We start from the raw sequence: 13,700 nt of genomic DNA, 5'->3' as shown, positions 1-13,700 counted from the left end.
TGGCAGACATATCAGTATGGATGACGGATCACCACCTCAAGCTGAACCCTGGCAAGACGGAGCTGCTCTTCCTCCCGGGGAAGGACTGCCCGTTCCATGATCTCGCCATCACGGTTGACAACTCCGCTGTGTCCTCCTCCCAGAGTGCGAAGAGCCTAGGCGTGACCCTGGACAACACCCTGTCGTTCTCCGCCAACATCAAGGCGGTGACCCGCTCCTGCAGGTTCATGCTCTACAACATTCGGAGAGTACGACCCTGCCTTACACAGGAAGCGGCACAGGTCCTAATCCAGGCACTTGTCATCTCCCGTCTGGACTACTGCAACTCGCTGTTGGCTGGCCTCCCCGCCTGTGCCATTAAACCCCTACAACTCATCCAGAATGCCACAGCCCGTCTGGTGTTCAACCTTCCCAAGTTCTCTCACGTCACCCCCCTCCTCCGCACACTCCACTGGCTTCCAGTTGAAGCTCGCATCCGCTACAAGACCATGGTGCTTGCCTATGGAGCAGTGAGGGGAACGGCACCTCTGTACCTTCGGGCTCTGATCAGTCCCTACACCCAAACGAGGGCATTGCGTTCATCCACCTCTGGCCTGCTGGCTCCCCTTCCTCTGCGGAAGCATAGTTCCCGCTCAGCCCAGTCAAAACTGTTCGCTGCTCTGGCACCCCAATGGTGGAACAAGCTCCCTCACGACGCCAGGACAGCGGAGTCACTCACCACCTTCCGGAGACATTTGAAACCCCACCTCTTTAAGGAATACCTGGGATAGGATAAAGTAATCCTTCTACACCCCCCCCCCCCCCCCCCCAAAATTGTAAAGTGGTTATCCCACTGGCTATAGGGTGAACGCACCAATTGGTGAGTCGCTCTGGATAAGAGCGTCTGCTAAATGACGTAAATGTGCCCTTGAGCAAGGCACTTAACCCTAATTGCTCCTGTAAGTCGCTCTGGATAAGAGCGTCTGCTAAATGACTAAAATGTAAATGTAAATGTGATAGAGCATGGCGTTTGCAACGCCAGGGTTGTGGGTTCGATTCCCACGGGGGGCCAGTATAAAAAAAATATATATATGTATTCACTAACTGTAAGTCGCTCTGGATAAGAGCGTCTGCTAAATGAGGTAAAATGTAAAAAAAAAAAAAATGTATTATAATATTGTGGTATTGTAATATTGTGGTGTTGTGGTATTGTAGTACTGTGGTATTGTCATGTTGTGGATTCTATATAGATAATGTATAATAAGAGAGTAATAATGTAATAATGTCTGGTATGATGTGTTGTTATTTTAATGATGTAGGCTGTTGTTGTTTTGTTGTGATGTAACTGTTTTAACCTCGTTTGGACTCCAGGAAGAGTAGCTGCTGTTTTGGCTAATGGGGATCCATAATAAACTCCAGGAAGAGTAGCTGCTGCCTTGGCTAATGGGGATCCATAATAAACTCCAGGAAGAGTAGCTGCTGCCTTGGCTAATGGGGATCCATAATAAACTCCAGGAAGAGTAGCTGCTGCCTTGGCTAATGGGGATCCATAATAAACTCCAGGAAGAGTAGCTGCTGCCTTGGCTAATGGGGATCCATAATAAACTCCAGGAAGAGTAGCTGCTGCCTTGGCTAATGGGGATCCATAATAAACTCCAGGAAGAGTAGCTGCTGCCTTGGCTAATGGGGATCCATAATAAACTCCAGGAAGAGTAGCTGCTGCCTTGGCTAATGGGGATCCATAATAAACTCCAGGAAGAGTAGCTGCTGCCTTGACTAATGGGGATCCATAATAATTCCCAGGAAGAGTAGCTGCTGCCTTGGCTAATTGGGATCCTAATAAATACTAAATACACACACAGTCTGTGTGATTCTGTTGTTATGCTCAATATGGGGACTCCTAAGTGGTCCATCCCAATCCAGTCCCTGACCTATGAACCCCTCAGCAGCCATATGTTTCAGAATTCTTAAATGGGAAAGATATTGTAGTGAACAGCATAGTGTACTGCAAACACTAGAACATGAGGACTACTGAAAATGTCACAGGGACACACTGCCATTCGGTCATTGTCAAAGCCCTGAGCTTTACTGTGAGTTCATGACCTGTCTACTCATGACACTTCATTAAGAGTGGCATTTGGAGAGAGGGATTTAAACACTGCTCTACACGGATGTCATCTGCATTCAGAGAGAGGGATTCAAACACCGATGTCATCTGCATTCAGAGAGAGGGATTCAACTGATGTCATCTGCATTCAGAGAGAGGGATTCAAACACCGATGTCATCTGCATTCAGAGAGAGGGATTCAACTGATGTCATCTGCATTCAGAGAGAGGTATTCAACTGATGTCATCTGCATTCAGAGAGAGGGATTCAACTGATGTCATCTGCATTCAGAGAGAGGGATTCAACTGATGTCATCTGCATTCAGAGAGAGGGATTCAACTGATGTCATCTGCATTCAGAGAGAGGGATTCAAACACCGATGTGTCATCTGCATTCAGAGAGAGGGATTCAACTGATGTCATCTGCATTCAGAGAGAGGGATTCAAACACCGATGTGTCATCTGCATTCAGAGAGAGGGATTCAAACACCGATGTCATCTGCTTTACCAGCACATAACACTTTGGTTTGAATTCTTTGACTTAAAATATAAAGGGTAACCAAAAATGCAAACATGAGATTATTGCAATAATTGTGTGGAGATGGACCACATTATTTTACTGTAAATGGTCATGCACCTCTAGTGGTATAAAGATGAGGTACATTCTAAGTATCAGACATTATGATTAGCCTACAAATCACACCCTGCAGACACTATTGGAAAAACCATCTCTCATTGTCTCACACACCCTATTTGAAACACCCTATCTCTCCACCCCAATTGTCACATTTACATGTTGGTAATCTTATCCAGAACGATTTACAGTAGTGACTGCATACATTTTCGTACTGGTCCTCCGTGGGAATCGAACCCACAACCCTGGCGTTGCAAGCGCCACGTTGAGCCACATGGGCCATTACACACCAGGGCTACTGCTGATAATAGTTATTATTTGTTCTACCGTGGAGAATACTAATGAAGATATTCTCAGCATTATCATTTCTAATTAGAAACAGATGCACATCCCCAGATTACCGGACTCTACAGTACTATTCTAGGAGGTACCCACCTGTCTCCAGATTACCGGACTCTACAGTACTATTCTAGGAGGTACCTGCCAGTCCCCAGATTACCAGTCTCTACAGTACTAATCTAGGAGGTACCCACCTGTCTCCAGATTACCAGTCTCTACAGTACTAATCTAGGAGGTACCTGCCAGTCCCCAGATTACCAGTCTCTACAGTACCAGTCTAGGAGGTACTCACCAGTCTCCAGATTACCAGACTCTACAGTACTATTCTAGGAGGTACCTGCCAGTCCCCAGATTACCAGTCTCTACAGTACTAGTCTAGGAGGTACCCACCTGTCTCCAGATTACCAGTCTCTACAGTACTAGTCTAGGAGGTACCCACCAGTCCCCAGATTACCAGTCTCTACAGTACCAGTCTAGGAGGTACTCACCAGTCTCCAGATTACCAGACTCTACAGTAATATTCTAGGAGGTACCTGCCAGTCCCCAGATTACCAGTCTCTACAGTACTAGTCTAGGAGGTACTCACCAGTCTCCAGATTACCAGTCTCTACAGTACTAGTCTAGGAGGTACCCACCAGTCCCCAGATTACCAGTCTCTACAGTACTAGTCTAGGAGGTACCCACCAGTCCCCAGATTACCAGTCTCTACAGTACTAGTCTAGGAGGTACCTGCCAGTCCCCAGATTACCAGTCTCTACAGTAATAGTCTAGGAGGTACCCAGCAGTCCCCAGATTACCAGTCTCTACAGTACTAATCTAGGAGGTACCATCCAGTCCCCAGATTACCAGTCTCTACAGTACCAGTCTAGGAGGTACCTGCCAGTCCCCAGATTACCAGTCTCTACAGTACTAGTCTAGGAGGTACCCACCAGTCCCCAGATTACCAGTCTCTACAGTACTAGTCTAGGAGGTACCCAGCAGTCCCCAGATTACCAGTCTCTACAGTACTAATCTAGGAGGTACCCACCAGTCTCCAGATTACCAGTCTCTACAGTACTAGTCTAGGATGTACCCAGCAGTCCCCAGATTACCAGTCTCTACAGTACTAGTGTAGGAGGTACCCAGCAGTCCCCAGATTACCAGTCTCTACAGTACTAGTCTAGGAGGTACCCAGCAGTCCAAAGATTACCAGTCTCTACAGTACTAATCTAGGAGGTACCCACCAGTCCCCAGATTACCAGTCTCTACAGTACTAGTCTAGGAGGTACTTAACAGTCCCCAGATTACCTGTTCAATCTCTACAGTACTAATCTAGGAGGTACCCACCAGTCTCCAGATTACCAGTCTCTACAGTACTAGTCTAGGAGGTACCCACCAGTCTCCAGATTACCAGTCTCTACAGTACTAGTCTAGGAGGTACCCAGCAGTCTCCAGATTACCAGTCTCTACAGTACTAGTCTAGGAGATACCCACCAGTCCCCAGATTACCAGTCTCTACAGTACTAGTCTAGGAGGTACCCAGCAGTCTCCAGATTACCAGTCTCTACAGTACTAGTCTAGAGGTACCCACCAGTCCCCAGATTACCAGTCTCTACAGTACTAGTCTAGGAGGTACCCAGCAGTCCCCAGATTACCAGTCTCTACAGTACTAGTCTAGGAGGTTCCTGCCAGTCTCCAGATTACCAGTCTCTACAGTACTAATCTAGGAGGTGCCCACCAGTCTCCAGATTACCGGACTCTACAGTACTAGTCTAGGAGGTACCCAGCAGTCCCCAGATTACCAGTCTCTACAGTACTAGTCTAGGAGGTACCTGCCAGTCCCCAGATTACCAGTCTCTACAGTACTAGTCTAGGAGATACCCACCAGTCCCCAGATTACCAGTCTCTACAGTACTAGTCTAGGAGGTACCCAGCAGTCCCCAGATTACCAGTCTCTACAGTACTAGTCTAGGAGGTACCCACCAGTCCCCAGATTACCAGTCTCTACAGTACTAGTCTAGGAGGTACCCACCAGTCCCCAGATTACCGGACTCTACAGTACTAGTCTAGGAGGTACCCACCAGTCTCCAGATTACCAGTCTCTACAGTACTAATCTAGGAGGTACCCATCAGTCTCCAGATTACCAGTCTCTACAGTACTAATCTAGGAGGTACCCACCAGTCCCCAGATTACCAGTCTCTACAGTACTAATCTAGGAGGTACCCACCTGTCTCCAGATTACCGGACTCTACAGTACTAGTCTAGGAGGTACCCACCAGTCTCCAGATTACCAGTCTCTACAGTACTAGTCTAGGAGATACCCACCAGTCCCCAGATTACCAGTCTCTACAGTACTAGTCTAGGAGGTACCCAGCAGTCCCCAGATTACCAGTCTCTACAGTACTAATCTAGGAGGTACCCACCAGTCTCCAGATTACCAGTCTCTACAGTACTAATCTAGGAGGTACCCAGCAGTCCCCAGATTACCAGTCTCTACAGTACTAATCTAGGAGGTACCATCCAGTCCCCAGATTACCAGTCTCTACAGTACTAGTCTAGGAGGTACCCACCAGTCTCCAGATTACCAGTCTCTACAGTACTAGTCTAGGAGGTACCTGCCAGTCTCCAGATTACCGGACTCTACAGTACTAGTCTAGGAGGTACCCAGCAGTCCCCAGATTACCAGTCTCTACAGTACTAGTCTAGGAGATACCCAGCAGTCCCCAGATTACCAGTCTCTACAGTACCAGTCTAGGAGGTACCCAGCAGTCTCCAGATTACCAGTCTCTACAGTACTAGTCTAGGAGGTACCCAGCAGTCCCCAGATTACCAGTCTCTACAGTACTAATCTAGGAGGTACCCACCAGTCTCCAGATTACCAGTCTCTACAGTACTAATCTAGGAGGTACCCAGCAGTCCCCAGATTACCAGTCTCTACAGTACTAATCTAGGAGGTACCATCCAGTCCCCAGATTACCAGTCTCTACAGTACTAGTCTAGGAGGTACCCACCAGTCTCCAGATTACCAGTCTCTACAGTACTAGTCTAGGAGGTACCTGCCAGTCTCCAGATTACCGGACTCTACAGTACTAGTCTAGGAGGTACCCAGCAGTCCCCAGATTAACAGTCTCTACAGTACTAGTCTAGGAGGTACCCAGCAGTCCCCAGATTACCAGTCTCTACAGTACTAGTCTAGGAGGTACCCACCAGTCTCCAGATTACCAGTCTCTACAGTACTAATCTAGGAGGTACCCACCAGTCCCCAGATTACCTGTTCAATCTCTACAGTACTAATCTAGGAGGTACCCAGCAGTCCCCAGATTACCAGTCTCTACAGTACTAGTCTAGGAGGTACCCACCAGTCCCCAGATTACCAGTCTCTACAGTACTAATCTAGGAGGTACCCACCAGTCCCCAGATTACCTGTTCAATCTCTACAGTACTAATCTAGGAGGTACCCACCAGTCCCCAGATTACCTGTTCAATCTCTACAGTACTAGTCTAGGAGGTACCCACCAGTCCCCAGATTACCAGACTCTACAGTACTAGTCTAGGAGGTACCCAGCAGTCCCCAGATTACCAGTCTCTACAGTACTAGTCTAGGAGGTACCTGCCAGTCCCCAGATTACCAGTCTCTACAGTACTAGTCTAGGAGGTACCTGCCAGTCCCCAGATTACCAGTCTCTACAGTACTAGTCTAGGAGGTACCCAGCAGTCCCCAGATTACCAGTCTCTACAGTACTAGTCTAGAGGTACCCACCAGTCCCCAGATTACCAGTCTCTACAGTACTAGTCTAGGAGGTACCCAGCAGTCCCCAGATTACCAGTCTCTACAGTACTAGTCTAGGAGGTACCTGCCAGTCCCCAGATTACCAGTCTCTACAGTACTAGTCTAGGAGGTACCCACCAGTCCCCAGATTACCAGACTCTACAGTACTAGTCTAGGAGGTACCCAGCAGTCCCCAGATTACCAGTCTCTACAGTACTAGTCTAGGAGGTACCTGCCAGTCCCCAGATTACCAGTCTCTACAGTACTAGTCTAGGAGGTACCTGCCAGTCCCCAGATTACCAGTCTCTACAGTACTAGTCTAGGAGGTACCTGCCAGTCCCCAGATTACCAGTCTCTACAGTACTAGTCTAGGAGGTACCTGCCAGTCCCCAGATTACCAGTCTCTACAGTACTAGTCTAGGAGGTACCTGCCAGTCCCCAGATTACCAGTCTCTACAGTACTAGTCTAGGAGGTACCCAGCAGTCCCCAGATTACCAGTCTATACAGTACTAATCTAGGAGGTACCTGCCAGTACCCAGATTACCAGTCTCTACAGTACTAGTCTAGGAGGTACCCAGCAGTCCCCAGATTACCAGTCTCAGGACCGAGTTTGGGAAACTATGATCTAAGTGATTGATAGTTGTTATACAGCAGTCAATAAATGTTGTCTTATTTACTTTGCAGATATTTATATAGATAAGATGATGACTTGGAATGAAATAATAAAGTCATCAAATAAAACAAATGTAATATACACCACAACTTAATTATTTTATTAATGTAAAGTAATGTGAACAAATGATGGTTAATAAGTGATTAGCAGTAATGGGCAGTCACTACCATCATGGGACTTTTATAAATTGTTTTATTCTGTTTTGTTACAGCATTCAACCCACATAATGCATAGTGCATTTAATGTTTTTTTTTTTAAAGAATCGAACCCGAAACCCAACCGACCTCAAAAAGCACTAATGCTCAGTATTACGAAGAGGTACCCACCTGCCAGTCCATGACCTCGTAATAATGCTGCACTAATGTACAGTGATGAGGAAGGAATATGGATGTGTTTTGTGTGTGGGTGGGGATGTGGGGATGTGGGTGGGGAAGAGGATAAAGGATATGCCAGTGGTTGAGTACTAGGGGCTATATAGGCAGTAGACCAGCCTAGGTCATCTTAATTAAATGTGGTTCGATGTACATATTCAGTCTACTGGGCTCCGGCAGGTGACCTATTGACACAAATACACTGTATTCTCTCAATGAACATTCCACTTAATAGGTTATATAGTTACTATAACACATTTTATTGAGAAGTCTATTCAAAATTAAGGGTGGTTGTATACTAATATGAACGGTGAATCCAAATATAGAGGTTCGGAGATATTATGCTACCGACACACACAGAGAGCGAGAGAGAGCGCGAGAGAGCGTGCGAGAGAGAGAGAGATAATTAATTCGATCAAGAGAAAATTGCCAATTCAGAGTTATTTCATTATAGCCAATCAGCAAATCAACAGGGAGGTACAATAATACAACGAGAAGTAATTAGGTTACGTGAAACACGTAGCACAAGATATGCAGGAACATTTAAAACAGCCTGAATAGGTCCAGAAAAATGTATAAAACCGAGTAAAAGTCAAGCATAAAGCTGTCGGCTTCTCTGCAACAGTACCAAGACCAATACGCATCCAATGGAAGCCTACCTCCAGCAATAGCCTACAGCCGATGTGTCAAAGAAATACATTTGTATGCAACACACTACACAGCATCTCTTTTTGTGCGCATGCACACCCGCATAGTTGACATGTTTCGACATTGAAATATGTTTAATTCAGACTTACTATATGATGTTGAATTGCCGGCGAGATAGCATAACCAGACAAATACCGAAAGTATTTTCAGGCAAATACATCCAAATGATCCCTCCATGATTGCGCTTCACCGCTGAGCAACACTAGTCCCACTATCACAAAAATCCTTTTCTAAAAACCACACAACGCACGAATCAGTTCGTTAACGCCGTGCGTATGGAACCGGTTGCTCAAAAAAAATCTCCCAATACAATAGCAACAAAAAGCAGGTGTGGCGGTGATAAGTTTCCAAGTTATGAAGCAACAACTAAAACCGTTAGTTCTTCATCTTTTTCAGCGCCAGGGCTCCAAGCGTAACGCGGTAGAAACCCCCAAGAAGACTTGGGAAAGGACATGCAGGCTCCGGATACTCGTAACGGGTGCTGTCCAGCGGTTCACTGTGAGAGACCAGTGAGAGAGAAGAGATGCGTACGCGAATTCATTGATCTAACGGGGTTGGAGGTAAAGAGCGGAGTGGGATAAACTCCACTGGAACGGACTGGAGCGTTTGCAGGATCGATGGAACTATGGAATCAACGGGGTGTTCTAGCTGGGATTCCAGGCTGTTGAGGCCAATGAGAGAGCTCGCCTGCCATCTCTGGTCAAATTATGAACTATAAATACGATTAATCTCCACTCTACAGAGAGTCGTGAGGTCATGCCACCTACATTGAGTGGTGGAACAGATCAAATTATTTGACTTTATTCTGGAAGTTAGGATACTACATTTTTACCAATGATAAAGAGAAACAGAGACGAACTATTGACTGATAGGAAAGCATTACATATTAAGGGGATAATTGTGAATGTGACCTATTCAGATTTATGCACAATTATCCAACACATCTGGGAAATAATGTATAGCTAAAATAGTTTAAAGCTTAAAAACATGACAGGGAAATGAATGTGAAGATTTGTGTCAGACTGTTGTTTTAACTAAGTGGGTTAATGCTGTCTTAAGCTTGGAGGAATAGTCTATCTGGGGTCAATTACCTACCAGGTCAGTGGAATAGTCTACCTGGGTTCAATAACCTACCAGGTCAGAGGTCAGGACTCAGATCCCACAGATTATCTTCATCAAGGCCAGGTGCTGGGTTTGATGTGGAGAGGAAGAGGAGGAGGAGGAGGAGGAGGAAGATGAAGAGGATGAGGAGGTGGTTTAGATGGATGAGGAAGATGATGAGGAAGAGGAAGAGGATGATGATGTGGAAGAGGAAGATAATGTGGAAGAGGAAAAGGAAGATGATGAGGAAGAGGAAGAGGAAGAGGAAGATTATGAGGAAGAGGATGAGGAAGAGGATGAGGAAGAGGAAGATTATGTGGAAGAGGAAGAGGAAGATGATGAGGAAGAGGAAGATTATGAGGAAGAGGATGAGGAAGAGGAAGATGGTAAGGAAGAGGAAGATGATGAGGATGAGGAAGATGATGAGGAAGAGGATGAGGAAGAAGAAGATTATGAGGAAGAGGATGATGATGAGGAAGAGGAAGATGATGAGGAAGAGGAAAATGAAGATGATGAGGAAGATGATGAGGAAGATTATTTGGAAGAGGATGAGGAGGTGGTCAAAGGGGAATGAGGTGAATCAGAAGTGCTTGGGTGAACTACAGAAGCGTGATGATAACCTTGTCCGTGACCTGAAAACTCAAATTAATGCTTTACCATCTCTAAGCGTCAACTTCAAAAACTACTATAGCTAAGCAAGAAATGAAAAGAGCAACTTAAACGATGAGGCACACTTTTAGCTGATAAAAGTAATTTATATTGTCACTAAGAATAAATTAAATGTTCAGTGTTGTAAGGCATAAATACAGTATGAAAGGTTAGCGATATTTAATAAGGTTGGGGATAGGGTTGGGGTTAGGGTTAGGGTTAGTGTTAGGGTTGGGGTTAGGGTTAGGGTTGGGGTTAGGGTTAGTGTTAGTGTTAGGGTTGGGGTTAGGGTTAGTGTTAGGGATAGGGTTGGGGTTAGGGTTAGGGTTAGGGTTAGTGTTAGGGTTGGGGTTAGGGTTAGTGTTAGTGTTAGGGATAGGGTTGGGGTTAGGGTTAGTGTTAGGGTTGGGGTTAGGGTTAGTGTTAGGGATAGGGTTGGGGTTAGGGTTAGTGTTAGTGTTAGGGTTAGGGTTAGGGTTAGGGTTAGGGTTAGGGTTAGGGTTAGTGATAGGGTTGGGGTTAGGGTTAGGGTTAGGGTTGGGGTTAGGGTTAGTGTTAGGGATAGGGTTAGGGTTAGGGTTAGGGTTAGGGTTAGTGTTAGGGTTAGGGATAGGGTTAGGGTTAGGGTTAGGGTTAGGGTTAGTGTTAGGGTTGGGGTTGGGGTTAGGGTTAAGAGGGTTTCTGTTTGTGCTGGTATCAAACCTTGGGTTGCATGGGCCTATTCCAACTTCCTGCTCTGACTGGAAGTCAGTCTGGTCTGGAGAGGGTGGGATCCCTGAGGGATCAACGAAGGCCGAGAGCTCAAAGGGGTCACCCACGATCGTTCAACAATAAGAGGTTGGAGTTAGGGTTGGAGTTAGGAGTAGGGTTGGAGTTGGGGTTAGGGTTAGGGTTAGGGTTGGGTTTGGGATTGGAGTTAGGGGTAGGGTTAGGGTTGGGAATACGGTTAGGGTTAGGGTTGGGAATAGGGTTAGGGTTAGGGTTAGGGCTGGGAATAGGGTTGGGGTTAGGGTTAGGGTTAGGTTTAGGGTTGGGGTTGGGTATACGGTTAGGGTCAGGGTTAGGGTTAGGTTTAGGGTTGGGGTTGGGAATAGGGTTAGGATTAGGGTTAGGGTTAGGGTTAAGGTTAAGGTTAGGGTTAGGGTTAGGTTTAGGGTTGGGGTTGGGAATAGGGTTAGGATTAGGGTTAGGGTTAGGGTTGGGGTTGGGTATACGGTTAGGGTCAGGGTTAAGGTTAGGGTTAGGTTTAGGGTTGGGGTTGGGAATAGGGTTAGGGTTAGGTTTAGGGTTGGGGTTGGGAATAGGGTTAGGGTTAGGGTTAGGGTTAGGGTTAGGGTTAAGGTTAAGGTTAGGGTTAGGGTTAGGGTTAGGGTTAGGGTTAGGGTTAGGTTTAGGGTTGGGGTTGGGAATAGGGTTAGGGTTAGGTTTAGGCTTGGGTTAGGGTTAGGGTTAGGGTTAGGGTTAGGGTTAGGTTTAGGGTTGGGGTTGGGAATAGGGTTAGGGTTAGGTTTAGGGTTGGGGTTGGGAATAGGGTTAGGGTTAGGGTTAGGGTTAGGGTTAGGGTTAGGTTTAGGGTTGGGGTTGGGAATAGGGTTAGGGTTAGGTTTAGGGTTGGGGTTGGGAATAGGGTTAGGGTTAGGGTTAGGGTTAGGGTTAGGGTTAGGGTTAGGGTTAGGGTTAGGGTTAGGGTTAGGTTTAGGGTTGGGGTTGGGAATAGGGTTAGGGTTAGGTTTAGGGTTGGGGTTGGGAATAGGGTTAGGGTTAGGGTTAGGTTTAGGGTTGGGGTTGGGAATAGGGTTAGGATTAGGGTTAGGGTTAGGGTTAGGGTTAGGGTTAGGGTTAGGGTTAGGGTTAAGGTTAAGGTTAGGGTTAGGGTTAGGGTTAGGGTAAATGAACAGAGAGGATAACACACACAGCTGAAAGAAGAAATGACCTCATTGGGTAGTTATCTGGGAACTAAACATCCCATTAGGTACAGTAGTTATCAGACAGTGAATTATCTGGGAACTAAACATCCCATTAGGTACAGTAGTTATCAGACAGTGAATTATCTGGGAACTAAACATCCCATTAGGTACAGTAGTTATCAGACAGTGAATTATCTGGGAACTAAGCATCCCATTAGGTACAGTAGTTATCAGACAGTGAATTATCTGGGAACTAAACATCACATTAGGTACAGTAGTTATCAGACAGTGAATTATCTGGGAACTAAACATCCCATTAGGTACAGTAGTTATCAGACAGTGAATTATCTGGGAACTAAACATCCCATTAGGTACAGTAGTTATCAGACAGTGAATTATCTGGGAACTAAACATCCCATTAGGTACAGTAGTTATCAGACAGTGAATTATCTGGGAACTAAACATCACATTAGGTACAGTAGTTATCAGACAGTGAATTATCTGGGAACTAAGCATCCCATTAGGTACAGTAGTTATCAGACAGTGAATTACCTGGGAACTAAACATCCCATTAGGTACAGTAGTTATCAGACAGTGAATTATCTGGGAACTAAGCATCCCATTAGGTACAGTAGTTATCAGACAGTGAATTATCTGGGAACTAAGCATCCCATTAGGTACAGTAGTTATCAGACAGTGAATTATCTGGGAACTAAGCATCCCATTAGGTACAGTAGTTATCAGACAGTGAATTATCTGGGAACTAAGCATCCCATTAGGTACAGTAGTTATCAGACAGAGTAGGGAGCGGGTCCCCTATATCTCTTAGTTGACCAGTAGTTCAGTACAGTGTTTTATTCAGGGGAGAATGATCACATCCATTTTCATTGACTACATGAATAGACTATTGTCCCTGTCGTGTCAAGGTTGTATGTGTGTGTGTGTGTGTGTGTGTGTGTGTGTGTGTGTGTGTGTGTGTGTGTGTTGCGTCAAGGCATTTAGGTTGGTTTATGTTTGACTGGTGCAGGCATGTTTACTCAAATATGGCCATTGTGACATTTTTCTATCTGAAATGGAACCGTATTCCCTACTGTGTGTAGGGCCAGAGTGCTCTGGTCCAAAGTAGCGCCATAACAAAGGAATAGGGTGCCAGTTGGGATGCTCACATTGAGTAGTTGATGGCAGGTCATGGTGATTTCTCAGATGCAGTGGGGCTCGGTCTGAGAAATATGATACAGTATGATCATACTGTCTATGTGTTTGCAAAACTCAGCATCGCTGAGTCTCTCTGCTAAGAAAACATTGGTTCTGTCCCAAATAGCACTTTAAGGAGTGCACTATGAACAGAGTACCATTTGGGATTTAGTTACGTTTCTGTCTTATTCTGAAATTGATTAAATAATCATTTTTCCCCTCATCAATCTACACACAATACCCCATAATGACGAAGCAAAAAATGTTTATTTGAATTTTTTGCAAATGTA

At 45.7% G+C, this 13,700-nt stretch overlaps 1 protein-coding gene across 1 annotated transcript in view; it reads right to left on the bottom strand.

Annotated features, from left to right (window-relative positions):
• Positions 1–8,737, bottom strand: part of LOC311135794 (netrin receptor DCC-like) — a gene marked incomplete at both ends in the record, with an annotated part of 433,415 nt that extends 424,678 nt beyond the window's left edge. The window contains one exon of the mRNA XM_084169836.1: positions 8,650–8,737. Within this exon, the coding sequence (XP_084025962.1) occupies positions 8,650–8,737 (88 nt within the window). The remainder of the gene's footprint in view (positions 1–8,649) is intronic.
• Positions 8,738–13,700: the final 4,963 nt, after the last annotated feature.

This window comes from Coregonus lavaretus (assembly GCF_964263955.1).
Source record: "Coregonus lavaretus genome assembly, chromosome: 10".
NCBI classification, from domain to species: Eukaryota; Metazoa; Chordata; class Actinopteri; order Salmoniformes; family Salmonidae; genus Coregonus; species Coregonus lavaretus.
The sequence above is the reverse complement of the archived record's forward strand: the minus strand, read 5'-3'. Positions and strand labels throughout refer to the sequence as shown.